The sequence below is a fragment of the Ctenocephalides felis genome, unplaced genomic scaffold, assembly GCF_003426905.1.
Source record: "Ctenocephalides felis isolate EL2017-DRISC unplaced genomic scaffold, ASM342690v1 CF-g0.4_SCAFFOLD_01604, whole genome shotgun sequence".
NCBI classification, from domain to species: domain Eukaryota; kingdom Metazoa; phylum Arthropoda; class Insecta; order Siphonaptera; family Pulicidae; genus Ctenocephalides; species Ctenocephalides felis.
The window spans coordinates 24,712,098-24,728,512 of NW_020537758.1; the positions used below are offsets into that span (position 1 = coordinate 24,712,098).

Consider the following 16,415-nt stretch of genomic DNA (forward strand, 5'->3'; position numbering starts at 1 on the left):
TATTTGTTATTATATTTTAAGACTTTTGACAGTTGTAGTGCCAGATTAGTTCTAATCTATATATTTTTAGTGGTATTGTCGTTGTAGACAAAAAGTATTAATAATAAGTTTGTGTAGCGGTAGCACTGCATTTATTTGACATTTCATTTTCATCAACTTCGTTAATTTTTATTGTCAAAATAAAACAATATACAATAGGAACATAACCCTAGAACATATCTAAGTAAACTATGAACATTTAAATCATATTTTAAAAATGTTCAAAATATTCAAAGCTAGTTTTAATGTTCCAAAGTTAAATGGTGCTATTAGTCTTTGCCAATGTTACTCAAAAACTGTAGCTGTAGCACTTAAACCTAAAAAGCAAAAATCTACACGGACGAAAGTACGATTTTATTTATTTGTGCTCTTAAGAGAGCATCGTGTATTTAAATATGAATTAAATAATTTTAAATAAAGATATTTATTTATATATATATATATATCGTTTAAATGGCACATTTTTTAAAAGTTATATAAGAGAATATCTACAAAACAATTTCTGAAAATTCAGTATGAATACATGAAAGTAGAAAATCCATACTTATGGAAAAACAATCAAAATAATTAATTATTAGAATACTCCTAAAATCTTATGTAAATTCTATTATTGCACTTTTATTTATTTTTAAATTTTATGTGCAGACTCAAAAATTTATAGATACTAAACCTGTTCGAACCATCGCTGGTGATGGTGGAGATGGCTGCATATCATTTTTGCAACTATGGGCAAATGAAAATGCAGGCCCTGATGGGGGTGATGGTGGAAATGGTGGTCATGTTGTGTTTGAAGCATGTACAAATGTGTCGAATTTGAGCCACTTAGAAACAATATTAAAGGCTGATTCAGGTGAAAAGGGCAGAGGAAAAGATTGCCATGGTCGGAATGCTCCTCATACAGTAGCTAAAGTTCCAGTAGGCACAATAATAAAAAATTCTAATGGCGATGTAGGTTGCATTTGTTGTTTAAGTTTTATTTTTTTAAGAATTAACTGCCATACATAATTAGTTTGCTGGTCTTTTTTTTAAATCTATTCTGTACGTTATTTTTGACTTAACTTATTAATTGTTAAAACTTTGATTTTCCTTTGATATATAGAGTACATTAAATAGAGATTACTTACATTAAACATATTATTCATCTATTAGGTAATTGGAGATCTAAGTAAGGAAGGGACAATGTTTGTTGCTGCTCGTGGTGGTGCTGGGGGTAAAGGAAATCACTTTTTCACAACAGATATTGAACAAGCTCCACAAATTAGTGAATTTGGGGCTAAAGGAGAAGATTTGCGATATGTTCTTGAAATTAAAAGTATGGCACATATGGGTCTTGTAAGTTTATCAAGAATCAAACTCAAATTAAAAGTCATTTTTCTAATAATTTCTGATAATTTGCCTATTTTTTAACAGATTGGATTTCCAAATGCTGGTAAAAGTACTCTTTTACAAGCAATTTCTCGTGCTCGGCCTAAAATAGCTCCTTATCCATTTACAACTTTGCGACCTCACTTAGGTATGATTCAATATGATGATTTTGAACAAATTGCAGTCGCAGATCTCCCAGGATTAATTGAAGGATCAAGCAAAAATCGTGGTTTAGGAATACAGTTCTTAAAACATGCAGAACGCTGTTCTGCACTTTTATTTGTTCTAGATGTTTCTCTGAAAGATCCATGGGTTCATTTGGATATACTAAAAAATGAGTTAAGGCAGTTCAGTCCAGAACTTTTAGGAAGACCTCATTTAGTTATTGCTAATAAAATTGATATTGAAGACTCAAAAAATAATTTGGAACTTCTTGAAAGTAAAACAGATTTGCCTGTTATACCTATATCAGCTAAGGTAGGCACAAATATTGAAAAACTTTTAATGCAGTTAAGAATATTATATGATGATATATTTGAAACAGATAGTTGAAATTATATGTTATTTGAATAATGTTTATGATTAAGTACAAATAATTTTATTGATAATAAATTACAAATGTATATGAATGATATAACGGTATAAATTGACTAAAGAATAATAGTTAAATGTTTTCAAACAAATGCAGAAGTAAAATACATTTTACAGTAATTTCAAATCTGCAAATTCTTTTGCAGCAATTAACACCTCATCAATTTTTGCAATATTGCTACCTGATGCTTGTGCTGATTCAGGTTTACCACCACCTTTACCATTTATGATTCTTGTTATATGATTAACCCATTCATTTGCTTTTAATCCCTTTTGAATTGCTTGTTTGGAAGCAGAAGCTAAACAGAATATTTTACCATTGTCTTGATCAACAGAGAAAAACATGGCTGATGCATCTGGTTTCAATAATTTTATTTGTTTTAAAGCAGCATCTAAGGCTTTAGTGTTTGAATCTGCTTGCAGTTGTTTAACAAATACATCTGATTCACTTGAAAGGCACAATTCTTTTACCTTCTCAACAATGTCATTCATAACAGCAGCTTTTGCCATTCTATCTTTGTCATCTAATGTTTTCTTAAGGGATTTCAGTTCATTTCTCATGCAGTCTTTTCTCCAATATGGAATTAAAGCTTGTGAAATATCATCAGTTAATTCAATGATATGCTTAACATGAGCCTTTGAGTTTGATGCTTCTTTATCGGCAATGACAGCTTCCTTCAATTTTACCAATTCGTTTTGCAAAAGATCTGCTTTTTTAATTGCTTTTGTAGCTTCTGGTCCAGTCAGTGCTACAATTCGTCGTATACCTTTTGCAATTGCTTCTTCACTAGCAATTATAAAATCACCAATATGGCCTGCTTGTAAAAGATGTGTTCCTCCACAAAACTCAACTGAAGTTTTTGTTCCTGCTGGACTCCAAGGATCTTTTTCTAAATCCTCAACTGGGATACCAATTGAAACAATTCTTACTGGATCGGGATATGTCTCCTCAAACACTGCTCGTAATCCTTGAATAGATTTAGCAACTGCTAATTGCGACTCTTTTGCATACACCTTTTCATTTTTAGCTATCATATTTTGTGTACAAATTTCAGTGTCTTTTATTTGATTTATTGATAATGCACTTTTATTTGTAAAATCAAATCGCAATTTATCTGGAGCTACTAGAGAACCACGTTGATCGGCTTCTGTTCCAAGAACAGATCTCAAAGCAAAATTTAAGACATGAGTTCCTGTGTGATTATTCATGATAAGGCGTCTACGTGCCCCATCTATGTGTAGAGTAACTTTATCACCTACTTTCAATGTTCCTTCCAATGTTCCAATATGCATTACATACCCACCACGCACTTGTACATTTTTGACAGCAAATTCTGTACTTTCATCATTTATTTTTACTAGAAAACCCTCATCATATATTTGACCACCCTGTTCTGCATAAAAGCAAGTTTTATCAAGAATAACACCACATTCCATGCCAGAAGTTACCTGATTAACAAACTCTTTATTGTGACGAAGTCTTACAACTTCACCAATACATGATTCAAAGCTATATTCTGTTAATAAATCTGATGAATTTGCATTGTAATTATATTTAAAAGAATCATCAGTAGCTTGAAGTCCTTCATTTTGTAATTGGGTGATTGCATGAACATCTAAATTAATTGTATCTTCAACTGAGCCAGCTTTACCCTGGGACAATAATTGAGCTCGTTTTTTAGACTCTTCATAACCCTGCATATCTACAGTCATGTTTTTTTCTTCACACATCAACTGTGTTAAATCCACAGGAAATCCATATGTATCATAAAGTCTCCATGCAATATCACCAGGTATTATACTAGCATTATCTAATTTATTTATAGTGCGATTAAGCAAATTTCTTCCTCGAGATAAAGTTTTTAAAAACATTTCTTCTTCTTCATTTATGATATCAATAACGCTTTGTGGATCTTTCTTCAATTCTGGAAAAGTATCTCCCAATAAATCAACTACAGTATGAACCAGACTTGAGAAAAATTTTGGTTTTGCATTTAGCTTTTCAGAACTGTAGCGAACAGCTCTTCTTAAAATTCTTCTTAATACATAACCACGGCCAGTATTATCTGGTACTCCTCCATCTGCTAAGGCAATGGTAATAGTCCGAGCATGGTCTGCTAAGACTCGATATGCCATATCAATTCCATCTTTATCATCTTTCCCAATTCTGCCTTGATACGGAGGTGCACCAGTACCAGATTGTATAGCTTCAAAGAGAGGTCCAAATAAATCAGTATCATAATTGGCACGTTTGTTTTGGATAACCGAAACCAATCTTTCAAATCCCATTCCACAATCAATATGCTTTTTTGGTAAAAGCTTTAGTTCACCATCTGTTTCTCTGTTATATTGTATAAATACTAAGTTCCAAATTTCCAATACATCAGGGTCATCCATATTAACTAGATGGGGCACATCTCTATTTCCTATTCTGTCATAATGCAATTCTGAGCATGGACCACAAGGGCCTGTTTCACCCATTTCCCAAAAATTATCTTTCATATTTCCAGGCAGAACATGAGAAGATAATACACCCAGATCTAACCATATTTGTTTGCATTCTTCATCTGCAGCTAAACCAGAAGCTTCGTCTCCTCCAAAATAAGTCACATACAATCTATCAGCAGGTAACTTAAACACCTGCGTTAATAATTCCCATGCCCAAGCACAAATTTCTTTTTTAAAGTAGTCTCCAAATGACCAATTTCCTAACATTTCAAAAAATGTATGATGATAAACATCTTTACCGACATCATCTAAATCATTGTGTTTTCCACCTGCTCTGATACACTTTTGTGTGTTAACCGCTCTTGTCCATTTAGCCATATCGCTATTGGGATCGACAGTACCAAGAAATATTGGTTTGAATTGATTCATTCCGGCATTAGCAAAAAGAAGAGTTGGATCATCCAACGGTACGGTTGATGAGGAATGAACATATTGATGTTGTTTAGATTTAAAAAAATCTATAAACGTATTTCTAATGTCTCGAGCTGTCATTTGGGTATTCATTTTAAATAAGGTATCTTTTATACTTTATCCTTTTACTTGCAGAAATTTCATTTATTCTTCAATAGCATATGGTAAAATCCTACCAGCAATAACAGGTTATGCGCGAGCGAATGATGCAATAAGGTATTAACAGATGTAACATTGACCAACAAATTGATACTTAGTATTATTATTATTTTAACAAAGCAAACATAACAATTTATAAAATATCTACACACACTCGATTATAACCGCCGACGTGTACTTAATTTAATTTAAATGTTTTTTTTTAGGGGTTAACCCCTCTCTAACGATTTTCAAGTTCCAAGTTGTAACTCAAAAGCTACTTATAACTTATAAATTTCGCCGCTAGGTGAAGACTTAAGCCGCTAGGACAGTCGATTCAAATCACATCACAATCACAAAATTGTGACTGCAGGGTTGCCTGATGTTAAAAGACGTAATTTGTGTGCCATGCTACCGGTTTTGCGTCGTTGTCACATCTGGTCATACTAAAACAAATGATCTGAGCCCATCTAGTGATTTCCACCAAGGCGTCCGAAGACATTGCTAAACTATTTTCTCATTGTTGATGTGTATTGATTGCTTAGTTGACTTTAATCTGATAAATTGAAATCTATTTAAGGTATGTATTGTTATTTGGTGTATATGTTGTACTATGTGCGTTCATATATCAAGCAAATTCTTTATATTTACTTACTACGTGTAATGTTTGGTACCTTTGGTATCGATTTATGTAGCGATCCATTAAAATTCTATATAATGATGCTGTAATAACAATTAATATAATAGTGTGCATGGATGTTTTATCTATAATACAAAATAATCTATTTATCGTTTTCCTGTTCATGAGAACTTTATACCAGCCAAAACTTATTTCTTTGTACTATACCTCCATATTCTTATCTACATTTATCAATAGCGTCTTTGTTTTCTTTTGTATTGTGTGATCTATTTTTCTTTGTACCATAAAAGAGTGTCATACTATCATTTCCTTTTAATTTCCATTCTTTATAGAAGGTACATTACATACATTTTATGTAACCACGGTATTTAAGTTTTTTTTTTATATTATAGATGAGTTATCGTCGAGGACCAAACTATTCCAATTCCTTCAATGAGTTGGGCCGAGGTTATCAAAGACCAATGCAAATGAATCCGTGGAATAATTCTTCTGAGCCAAGAAACTCAAACTCTGGCAACTATCAAGAAAATGCTACTCTATTGTTAGCCAATAATCTAATTAGTAATCTAATCCGCAATTCAAACAACATTTTACCATCATTGCTGGATGTTAATCCTATGCCAATGGATCAGGACTATGGTACTCCAAGAATGAGGCAAGGGGTGCCAGGAAAGGTATTTTTAGAAAATTTAGATTATATCTGGAAAAGTTTAATGTACTTGACTTGTTTTCTTAGTAGCAATTCAAAATGATTAAATATACTTTTTTTGTACCAATTGATTATAATAAAATCCAAAATAGTTATTCCACCTCTGTCATCAATGGGAACTTGCATGAAATTTTTTTTCAATCTTCATGTTGTGCATGAGTTATCTTCAAAATTATAATTGAAATTTATTCCAATTTATAATCTAGTGATTCATTAGTTTTGAGTGAATCTGCGCTCCCTCATCATGATAAAGTAAACTTCCTCTAATTCTATTTTTACTTTACTTTGGTACATATAATCAATATTGTGGTGGAGTTTACATAAAAAAGTTTCTGATCTTGTATTAAGGCATCTTCTGCATTATACATTTTTATAAGATTCACCAGGCAGATCTACATGTGTATTTGCTAAAAGCAATTGAAAAAAGCATGCAAGTTCTCTTTTCCCACACAATCTTCTTAATACTGTTCTAAAAGAAATTAAATCAGTGGGAAACTATTTTTATATCGAATAACTATTGTTATCTCGATTTTTACATAGTCCTTTGGTTATTTTTGCTGTGTATTTCATTGTTAATTCTATTAACAATGTTTTATAAGCTGGTTTATAGAAGATGAGACAGATTTTTATATATTCTATCTATATTACTTTTTTTGTTGCCATCTTTTTCTGGACATTTAATGTCCCAGATGCTGAATAGGAGCAATATGAGCAGGCAAGGTAACCGCGACTATAGTCGCAATCGTGTTGCCAAAATGTCTGGTACTAATAATATCGGCAACAATAAGCGATCGAAGCAGTTTAAGAAAACTCCTGGAAATTTAAACAATAGGAATAATAAATCTCAGCCCGGGAAGAGGTAAGCCTTCTAATATTTCTTCCTAAAACCATAAATACCAATTTTCAATTTCAATTCTAGGCTTTTGTATGGCCTTGCAACTTGAATTTCATCATTTTTATGTATTGGATGAGTGTACAAAGACTTGGTCTTCTGACCAATGCTGAGTTATCTTTTCAATGGGCTGAAAATAAACAAATATTTTAATTTTATTCTTACATTTCTAAATGATCTATCATATTTTTGTATAATGGGGTTGTTTCTATTTGACAGTTTCTATCAACATTTATCTTGATATATTCTGCTCTATGTAATGAAATTTGCTTACATTTTGTATATATGCCATATATGCTTTTATATAATATATTTATATATGCATTTAGATCAAATAATGCTTCTGAAGACCAGAAAGGAAACGAAGCAGCAAATGAAGAGAAACAAGTTGATAATGTTGAAAAAACCACTGATTCTTCAGATGAACAAAATGCTACAAAAACTGATGGTGGAAATGCAGAATCACCTAAGAAAAATGTTGTTAATGAATTTGAAGGAGTTGAGAAAAGATACTTTAAGTGTCATGTTTGTAAAAAAAGCATGTGGGATGGCACTTCATTTAAGAAACATTTGAAAGGTATGTATTATAATTGGTATTATAATCATGTTTATTAATCTTTATTGAATTCAATCATTTAAAAAAAAATTAAGGATACGAATTAAAGATTCTGTTCTTTTGCTTGATTAATATTTAATTGTAATAGGTCGGGCACATTTAATGATGATGGAGAGTTTATCAGACAGTTATGCTATAAAGGGTCAACTCATTCGTCATGAGATCCGTATGGCAGAGAACACAAGACAGATTGAAACAGAGCGCAAAAGACGTTTTGGCAAAGGTAATACATACATTATACAAAATAAATGTAATCTAGAAATGACAAAAGCATCTAAAAATGTTCAATTCAATTTGAAGTTAGTATGTAACCTTATTGTATGAAGTTATTATTGATTCTATAATAGCAAAAAAAAATCTGCAGGTCAAAATGTGAACAAACAATCCATGCCAGTGTTTTGTGCTATGTGTGACACTGAATTTACAAATACAACTCTTACATTGCATCGTCACTCATCAGGACATTTGCGTCTAAAAAGATTCTTGCATCCTAAATGTATCTCCTGTGATCAAGAGTTTCCCACTCGAATTGATTGGGATGAACATCTACTATCAACAAGTCATATCAAGAAAATTTCAGAATTGGGTGAGAAAATAAATATTTTGATACATTCACCTGATCAATGATTTCATTTTTGTATGGGCTTAACTAATACTGTAATTATTCAGGAATCATCAAGCTAAGCAGTGAGGATGACGAGCTAAAGGAATATGTTGAACAAGGAGAAGATGCAGGAATTGATATGCAAAAATATACAATGGTTAAAGTTCAAGATGCAAATGTCATAAAGCAAACAATTGCAGAGACTTCGGAAGAAGGGGGAGAAAAAACAAGCAAACCTGATAATTTTACAGATTTTGCAGAGGGAACTGACTTATCTGGTACATACATTTTTTAACTATAATTAAATATTAGTTAATCAAAAAAAAAATTGAGTAAATTTGTTTCTACTCTAATTACCACTAAAGACTAAAACTGTTTGTCATTTGTAACTTTTACCAGGTTGCACACTTTCTGATCTTCCCAAATATGATCCAAAAACTCCAGTAGGAATGAGTTTTATCAAAGAAATACCTTGTTATAGCTGCACTATATGCCATCATTTTATGGCAACTTCTGAGGCTGCAGCTGTGCATATGAAATCACTCAAGCATTATGAAAGTTTCATGAAAATCATGAAGAAGCAAGTTGCTTCTGCGCAGCAGGTACTATGCTTATATATATATATATATATAAATATAAATATAAAGTATGTATTTATGTCTTATAAAATCATTTACTATATCAGAAAAAATCTAAACAAGAAGGGCCAGAGGAGAATAATGCAAATGAATTAGAAGAAACCAGTGAAGACAAGCAAATGGAGGCAACAGACAATGTTGATGAAAATATTAATGCTTCAGAAATGTAAATATTAATGTTTGTGTACTAAACCTGTGTTCTCTTGTATGATGAATGGGTTATTGAGATTTGTGTGTGCTTTACTACCACTTGTTTACATTTAAATTACAAATTTGCTATTAAAGGTTTTATGTATGATATTAGTCATTTTGCAGTTTCATTATTTTAATTATGTTTAAGGTCTAATGACAATATTGAATCTGCTGCTGATGTTAAAGTTGAACAACAAGAGCAGGAAGTGAAACAGGAAATTATGGATAGTATAGAGCCACAATTGCCAGAAAGTGCTGCTGAAGGTAATATATGAAATTGCTTCTTTGCTATTGATAATAAATTTTACTTATTTTCAAGTGACAAGCTTACATTAATATATTACTTAACATTAGGCATAGAAGAAAAAAAGAACGAAGACATTGATTCTAATGAAAAGCTCTTGCAAACAAATAATACCACTAATAATAAAGAAGTTCCTAAAACTGATATTAAAACTGAGGTAGCAGCTGCGCCTGTCCCAGATAATTCAAACAAGCAAAATCAAAATTCAGTGGCTAATAAAACAGCAACACCTAATACTAGAGCAAATATGGCCACACGTGGTAGAGCATCGAATAGGGCTAGAAGAGGCACTCCTCGCCGATATTAACTTATCCAAAATTAGATAATTTGGGTTTGTTTTAGTAAACGGGTTTTTGACATAATGGTTGTCGATACAGTGGCAACAATCAATAGTGTTTGGTATTGTGGTAAATTATTTGATTTTTTTATGTGTATTAATTAATTAAAATAAGAGTAAGGGATTGATCATAGAAATTAATTTGACCTTTGATCATATGACAATAGATTTTATTTGAATCTGTAAGTTTTATTCTCTTACATGTATATGTATTATATAATATGTACTTTTCTTTTGAGTAAGGTAGAAAACATATGAAAGATATTTTATGTTAATTATTTTTGCATTTGCATTTTATTATATGTAGTAGTGATAGTATTATAAATACATTTGATGTTACTAACAGAAACTTTCCTCAAATGGTTTTTTTCCTTACATTTTTGTTAATTATAATCTTTTCTTATTTTGTTGCAGATCATTCTTTCATTATGTGAAATTTTCATTTCACTCAACAATTTTATTTTCCAGTGTTATGTGGATGCACTATCTTAAATAGTTTCTCGAAGAAACATTATTTTAATAGTATGAAATATCTCTTGTAGTCCATGATGTCACATTTTTGAAGATAGTTAAGTTAAAATAATTATCTCAATTTTATTTTTAATAAAATACAAGTAATATTTGTTCATAACCTGCTGGAATCAACTATAATAATATTATTTCAGAATCTTATTAATAATCGTGATGAGAAATAGATATGTGCAAAGTATGCATAATTTGTAATGATCTTTATTAATCCAATAGTTATTAATTATATTTATTAACTTCTTGATGAAGTTTGTTGTTGTTGCGCGCTTAAGGGATTATAATCAGATTCTATAGTTGATATATAAATCCATTATTAATAGGTGGCTACTAACCTAAGCAACATAATAATATGAATATATACATCAGAAATATATATATATATATATATATAATATAATATATGAATTATATATAATATGTATATATATATATATATATATATATATATAAGAATTATATATATATATATATATATATATATATATATATTATATATATATATATTATATATATATATATATATATATATATGTATATGTATATATATATATACATATACATTTCAATATTGCCTAGGCAATTGAATAATTTACTGATTACAGTTGATGTCCATATTTAAATAAAATACATTTTTAGAAACAAATGGATATATGTTTGAAAGATTTCTATTATATTGCTTTTTTATAGTAGCGAAAATTTTATTTTTGAAATGAACAGTTGAAAAATTTATCTAAAATCTGTATCTCATGTTGATTATGCATCAATGTATACAACCTAGACAATATAATAATACAAGCATGCATTCGTATCAGTAGTTAACGCTGGTTTTATCTATGCTTACGACTTTTTTTTAATTAAAAAGGGGAGCATTTTCATTGTTCAATATGAACACATCGTATTCCAATATTGTCTAGGGTTCAATCTCTGTTCTGTTATGATCACCTAGACAATATAATAATGTATAATACTATAATAATGTATGATCATATGATGACTTACAATACAAGGTAAAACAAGTAAGTAAGGTTTCGCTTGTGGCAGTTGACGTTGACACCGACACGTTACTTGGGAAAAATGGCGTGTGTTGATACGTGTACACCTCTGAAGATATTGTTATTTTTATATATTATTCAAATATGCCTACACTTAAATCAAACTCAAACAGTACCCTGGTACGAAAATTTACCTGCGGTGGCGATGGATTATAAAGTGCATATAGATGCTGGGAAAGAAGATTGTTATTACCAATATGTTCAACCTGGCGCTACATTTTATGTTAGTTTTCAAGTAGGTATGTCGTTCATATAACGTTTAGATTTATTCTAAAGCATGAACCATTTCTTGGAAGCTTATATTTGCTGAGAAAATGTAAAAACAAACAATGGTTTCAGGTCCTTAGAGGTGGAGATGGTATGGCAGGCTTTGCAGTTCGCCATCCAAGTGGCCAAATAGTTCATCCTTATCAATGGCAGGCTAATTCTGATTATAATGATCAGAAATCAACTGGTGGTTATTATTCTGTATGCATAGACAATCAGTTCTCAAGATTTGCGAGCAAGCTTGTTAATTTATATATCACTGTCATACAGTATGATCAGTGGGACAAATTTACTAAAGAAGTCGAAGAATTGAATTTAAATATGAATAATTTTACAGTGAGTTGAATGTTTAATAATATAGCCACTATTTATAGATACAATTAAAAAACAATGTGCTATATCATAACTGTTATTCAAGTTTTTTTTAACATTTACGGTTATTATTTGTTTACAGTCCACTATTAAAACAGTTGAAAGAAATATCAATGAGATGTTGCAGTATCAGTATTACAGTCGGGGTAGGGAAGCAAGAGATTACAATATATTAGAAGCAAATAATTCTTATGTTATGAACTGGTCAATTGCCCAAATACTTGTTATTGCATTTACTACTTATGTTCAGGTAATTCACTCATCAGCTAATTAGAATGAAATCTAATTCAATTACATAAAAATTATTTGAATTTATGTATGAAAATTTAACTGTTTGATCTTGTTTATCAAAAAACTTAATTTTTAGGTGTATTTTGTCAGAAGATTGTTTGATGTAAAAAGTGGAACCAGTGGGACAAAATCTAGGATTTGAATGATTAAAATTACTAATTTTTATATACAGTGGGAATGAGGGTTTGTATTGTTGAATTTTGTATTTATTGAAATTATCATTGTGAGCAAAGGTCACATTGCAAATTTATTTTTATAAACATGTATTAAGTTTTGTAAGATATAATAAATTTAGTATTATGGACTAAGGTGTTTATATTTAAGTTGATTAAGATTGAATAATGTTTTGATCTTCTTTACATTAAAAGAAAATAAGTATATTTTGTGTACAAAATGCTAAAGATTTCCCACAAAATGAATAACAATTTTAATTTACTTGTACTTAATAATATTGTTGAAGATATTTCACCAGACAATCAGCAACATGCTGTTTAAAATATCTTTATTTCTAAAGTGTAAGGCTAGTACAACTAATTAGAATCTATACAATTTTGAATATCCACTTAATAATGCCAAAAAAAAATATTGTTATAAAAACTATGTAATTTAATGAAATAAACTTAAATATCTTGATCGCGGTCCATAGAGCCAGAGTAGTGGTGAAATAGACAATCAAATATAAAATAAATGTGTTAACAACAAAAGCACATTTCATGGCCGAAATGGTTGAGTCGTAGTAACCACTGTCCATTGTCCAACATAGTTTGAATCTCCAAATAAACATAATTTTTTTTTCTAAAATACCTAAGTTAAGAAAAAGGCAAATCTAGTACACCGCTGTTGCTGATGTACGTTTGCTTGGAAAAGGATTTTGTTGATACTAAAAATTATGTTACCAGTCTAAAAATATATAGGTTTTACTGTTCAACTTTTGTTGATAATTTATTAAAATAATTAATCAGTCTGTGCTGAGCTTGAACAAGTTTCTTTTTCTTAATAATAAATTTCCATATTAAGTGACAGATTTAAAGTTTGTGTTTTTTATGAAAATATGATTTAGGTGAGTACCAAATAATGTTTTATATTTCAAATTTTAGGTAAAGTGGTCTATGTTTATATATTCATGCATATTTTGACAAACAGTTGGGTGTAATTTTAAATAAATAGCTGTTAAATATATTTTCAACACTTATAGATGTTAACTTAGTTATTGATTCAATGCTCTTCAGGATGTAGTGTTTGCACAAGAATGTGGTAATTGAGATATGTTAGATTTTAGTATGCCTACTTTGAAGTCACGAAAAAATAATATTAATTAAATATTTAACTTAACTTAAAAATGGACATTGTATTCATTAATAAATTTATTTATTATTTTACATTAATATTAAGATTTGTGTTATGAGGAAATAAACTTGCGATGTTTGATTTTAAAGATCTCTCTATGATCTTTTTGTATATCAATTTAAATTTTATAATATGAACAACATGTACGATTAAGAATGACTTAAAACTTTGAATAAAAATAAAAAATAAAATTGTTGTTTTTTAAAATATCTTAGATACAAGTTTATATATGAAAAAACTAGAGAAAGTTTGTATATTTAAAAATGTAATTATATTTAAAAATTCTATTTTAATTTTCTAGATATCACTTCAAAACCAAAATGCCTCTGTAAAAGAAATTATATACTTTTATAGTATTCGAAAATTTATTAATTTATTTATTTTACACCAAATGTATTTAATGTAATGATTATTTAAATGAAATATGTTTATTTGTGTGAATCAATAACTATTGAAATACTTGCTGTGTAAGTTATTAGAGTGCTTATTTAGAAAAATCTAGTATCATTATAGACATTAAGAGATGTTATTCTATTTAATTTATAACGTCTTTATTGTTAAAATAGTCAAAATTAAAAATTCAAACAAACCTTGGTTCCATTTCTCAACAAAAGAGGCGCTCGAGTTACTGCAACGATCGAACCATGATCGAACGAACGTGCACGTTCCTTAGTCGCTCATCTACAAGTTTTTTTTTCGCACATTTATGGTTTATGCCAATCTGGGATGTCTTTGCAAAAGTTCATTTTCTCATTGGAATTGTTTGAAGACAACATCCTGGAACACAAAGTCCTCTTTCCATTTGTTGTCTGGAGAGAACCTACAAGAATCATTTGGTATGTTGTACTTGTGCTAATTAAGTTTCGCTTTAAGGATTCATTCGGATTTCATTTCGTATTCGACAGTGTTGCGTCATACGCTCAATATGACACTTGGATTTTTACGATTTTATTGAATCTTCTGCAAGTTGAAACAGTTCCCGATTTGTTGTTTTACTCGATTTATGTAGTTTGTTCAGGTCGTATTAATATCTAAGAGCATGCTGGATACATTAAATCTCATAATTATAATTTACGTCATGTAGTGTCTACTTTAAAATAAAACTATTTCGTTGCCTAAGCAAGAGTTTACAATTGAAAGGCTGACCTACCTTGTGCAACATCATCGAGAAGTGATTGTGATTTCTAAAGACTTACGGATTTTTTTTTTTAATTCTTTATTCTTTATGTAATATCTATTAAATACTATTTTTCAAAGATTTTGCTCAAATTGGAAAGCACCAAGTCAAAGTAAACATGAACAACGGACAGTTTTATCATCGGGAGACTTGTTAATTTTGCGAGTATATCTGTATATATTTAAGTGTTATTTAAATCATCACTATGCGCTGACTCACTACAATTTATAGATCAGAAGAATTGTGTATATTGGGCCACAATCATTATGCCATCAATAGTATTTTACAACTGCATTGTTCACAAAGACAAATTTGGTGACGTATCATCATTTGATAATGTATCACTAATGATGTTCATAATTCAATACTAATTGCTGTGTTTTACAAATACAGCTAGGTTTGAATTTGTCACTGCCACTGCCACTTACTATTGTAATTTTGTGCAGATTCTTTCAGTTTTTATGTGAACATTGTTCCTGTGACGCACTAATGGTGGTATTTATTGGAATTGCACTTGGCACGAATGTATTTATTAAACAGTGAATTTACACAAGATATTGATTAATAGTTTTTGTTTTTGCTTTATCTTTTACAAATTTACAAAATCATTAAAGCATTGACTTTCCTGATTCAAATGACAACTATTGCATGTTTTGCATCCATTGTTCTAGTATTTAATAATACTAACAAATACTAACACATACTAATCCAGTTAACATATTAAAAAATGTGGTTGTTTGAATCATTTAAGATTAGGCAATGTGGATTTGATGTATTGGTACATTTTGATTTTCACTGTTTTCAATTCATGTAAATGCATTTCATATAAACCCAAGTGCAATTCTTAAACAATAAATTTCTACATTATATTTCTGGGCATCAAGATATATTATTTCAAGCAATTTGAAGAGAGTAGAATAGTCGAGTATTGAGTGAAAATTCAATTTACGTTCAATTTATTTTATTGATCAATTCTTTATTTATTCTTCACTAAATTTACTGATTTGTAAACTTATAATTTGTTTTTTAGGCATATTTAATTCAGCCACTGTGATTATTACATCATAATCAACTGGAATGATACAATGGAAATATTTGGATAGCATTCAAAGTATGAATAACTCAAATATTTAGCAATCATAGACATTTTTATGACCACAGAAACAATTTGAAAACCTATGAATAAATGCTTTTTGAAGAGGACTAAGAAGTTTGATAAATTTAAATTTACTGTAACAATTGAATTGCATATTGGTCAGCCTCATATAATAGTGGTAAACTAGATAAAAAAAAAATTAATTATTGCAATAATTAGCTTATTATTTTTATTTAATTTTTATTTCTGCATATATTCTTTCTGTATAACTAGCCTAACAATAAGTTTTGATCACTCAGTT

At 29.7% G+C, this 16,415-nt stretch overlaps 4 protein-coding genes across 4 annotated transcripts; 3 read left to right on the forward strand and 1 right to left on the reverse strand.

Annotated features, from left to right (window-relative positions):
* Positions 1-152: 152 nt before the first annotated feature.
* LOC113372965 (mitochondrial ribosome-associated GTPase 2) lies at positions 153-1,944 on the forward strand (the record flags this gene model as incomplete). Its single annotated transcript, XM_026613295.1, has 4 exons — positions 153-385; positions 685-987; positions 1,189-1,371; positions 1,450-1,944. Coding segments are annotated over exons 1-4 (1,110 nt in total), but the record flags the coding sequence as incomplete, so codon positions are not given.
* A 147-nt stretch (positions 1,945-2,091) lies between these two features.
* LOC113373122 (alanine--tRNA ligase, cytoplasmic) lies at positions 2,092-5,292 on the reverse strand. The gene has a single exon (XM_026613439.1). It carries the CDS (start codon positions 5,005-5,007, stop codon positions 2,107-2,109), a length of 2,901 nt encoding a protein of 966 aa, XP_026469224.1. The 5' UTR covers positions 5,008-5,292; the 3' UTR covers positions 2,092-2,106.
* A 206-nt stretch (positions 5,293-5,498) lies between these two features.
* Positions 5,499-10,121, forward strand: LOC113373066 (zinc finger protein on ecdysone puffs). Its single transcript, XM_026613398.1, has 11 exons — positions 5,499-5,632; positions 6,085-6,366; positions 7,091-7,260; positions 7,623-7,870; positions 7,998-8,132; positions 8,274-8,495; positions 8,579-8,791; positions 8,913-9,115; positions 9,199-9,317; positions 9,492-9,607; positions 9,698-10,121. Exons 2-11 carry the CDS (start codon positions 6,085-6,087, stop codon positions 9,952-9,954), a joined length of 1,965 nt encoding a protein of 654 aa, XP_026469183.1. The 5' UTR covers positions 5,499-5,632; the 3' UTR covers positions 9,955-10,121.
* Positions 10,122-11,369: 1,248 nt separating this feature from the next.
* Positions 11,370-12,684, forward strand: LOC113372778 (transmembrane emp24 domain-containing protein A). The gene is made up of 4 exons (XM_026613116.1): positions 11,370-11,799; positions 11,904-12,167; positions 12,286-12,453; positions 12,571-12,684. The coding sequence occupies exons 1-4, from the start codon at positions 11,587-11,589 to the stop codon at positions 12,634-12,636; spliced, it is 711 nt and encodes a 236-aa protein (XP_026468901.1). The 5' UTR covers positions 11,370-11,586; the 3' UTR covers positions 12,637-12,684.
* Positions 12,685-16,415: the final 3,731 nt, after the last annotated feature.

Excerpts from the sequence above, each read along its gene's own strand:
- LOC113373122 (XM_026613439.1), bottom strand. The coding sequence starts at position 5,007 with ATGAATACCCAAATGACAGCTCGAGACATTAGAAATACGTTTATAGAT.
- LOC113373066 (XM_026613398.1), top strand. The coding sequence starts at position 6,085 with ATGAGTTATCGTCGAGGACCAAACTATTCCAATTCCTTCAATGAGTTG. Across the intron at positions 7,871-7,997 it reads ATTTAAGAAACATTTGAAAG|GTCGGGCACATTTAATGATG; the intron begins GTATGTATTATA and ends TAATTGTAATAG. Across the intron at positions 9,318-9,491 it reads AATATTAATGCTTCAGAAAT|GTCTAATGACAATATTGAAT; the intron begins GTAAATATTAAT and ends ATTATGTTTAAG.
- LOC113372778 (XM_026613116.1), top strand. The coding sequence starts at position 11,587 with ATGGCGTGTGTTGATACGTGTACACCTCTGAAGATATTGTTATTTTTA. Across the intron at positions 11,800-11,903 it reads CATTTTATGTTAGTTTTCAA|GTCCTTAGAGGTGGAGATGG; the intron begins GTAGGTATGTCG and ends CAATGGTTTCAG. Across the intron at positions 12,168-12,285 it reads TAAATATGAATAATTTTACA|TCCACTATTAAAACAGTTGA; the intron begins GTGAGTTGAATG and ends ATTTGTTTACAG.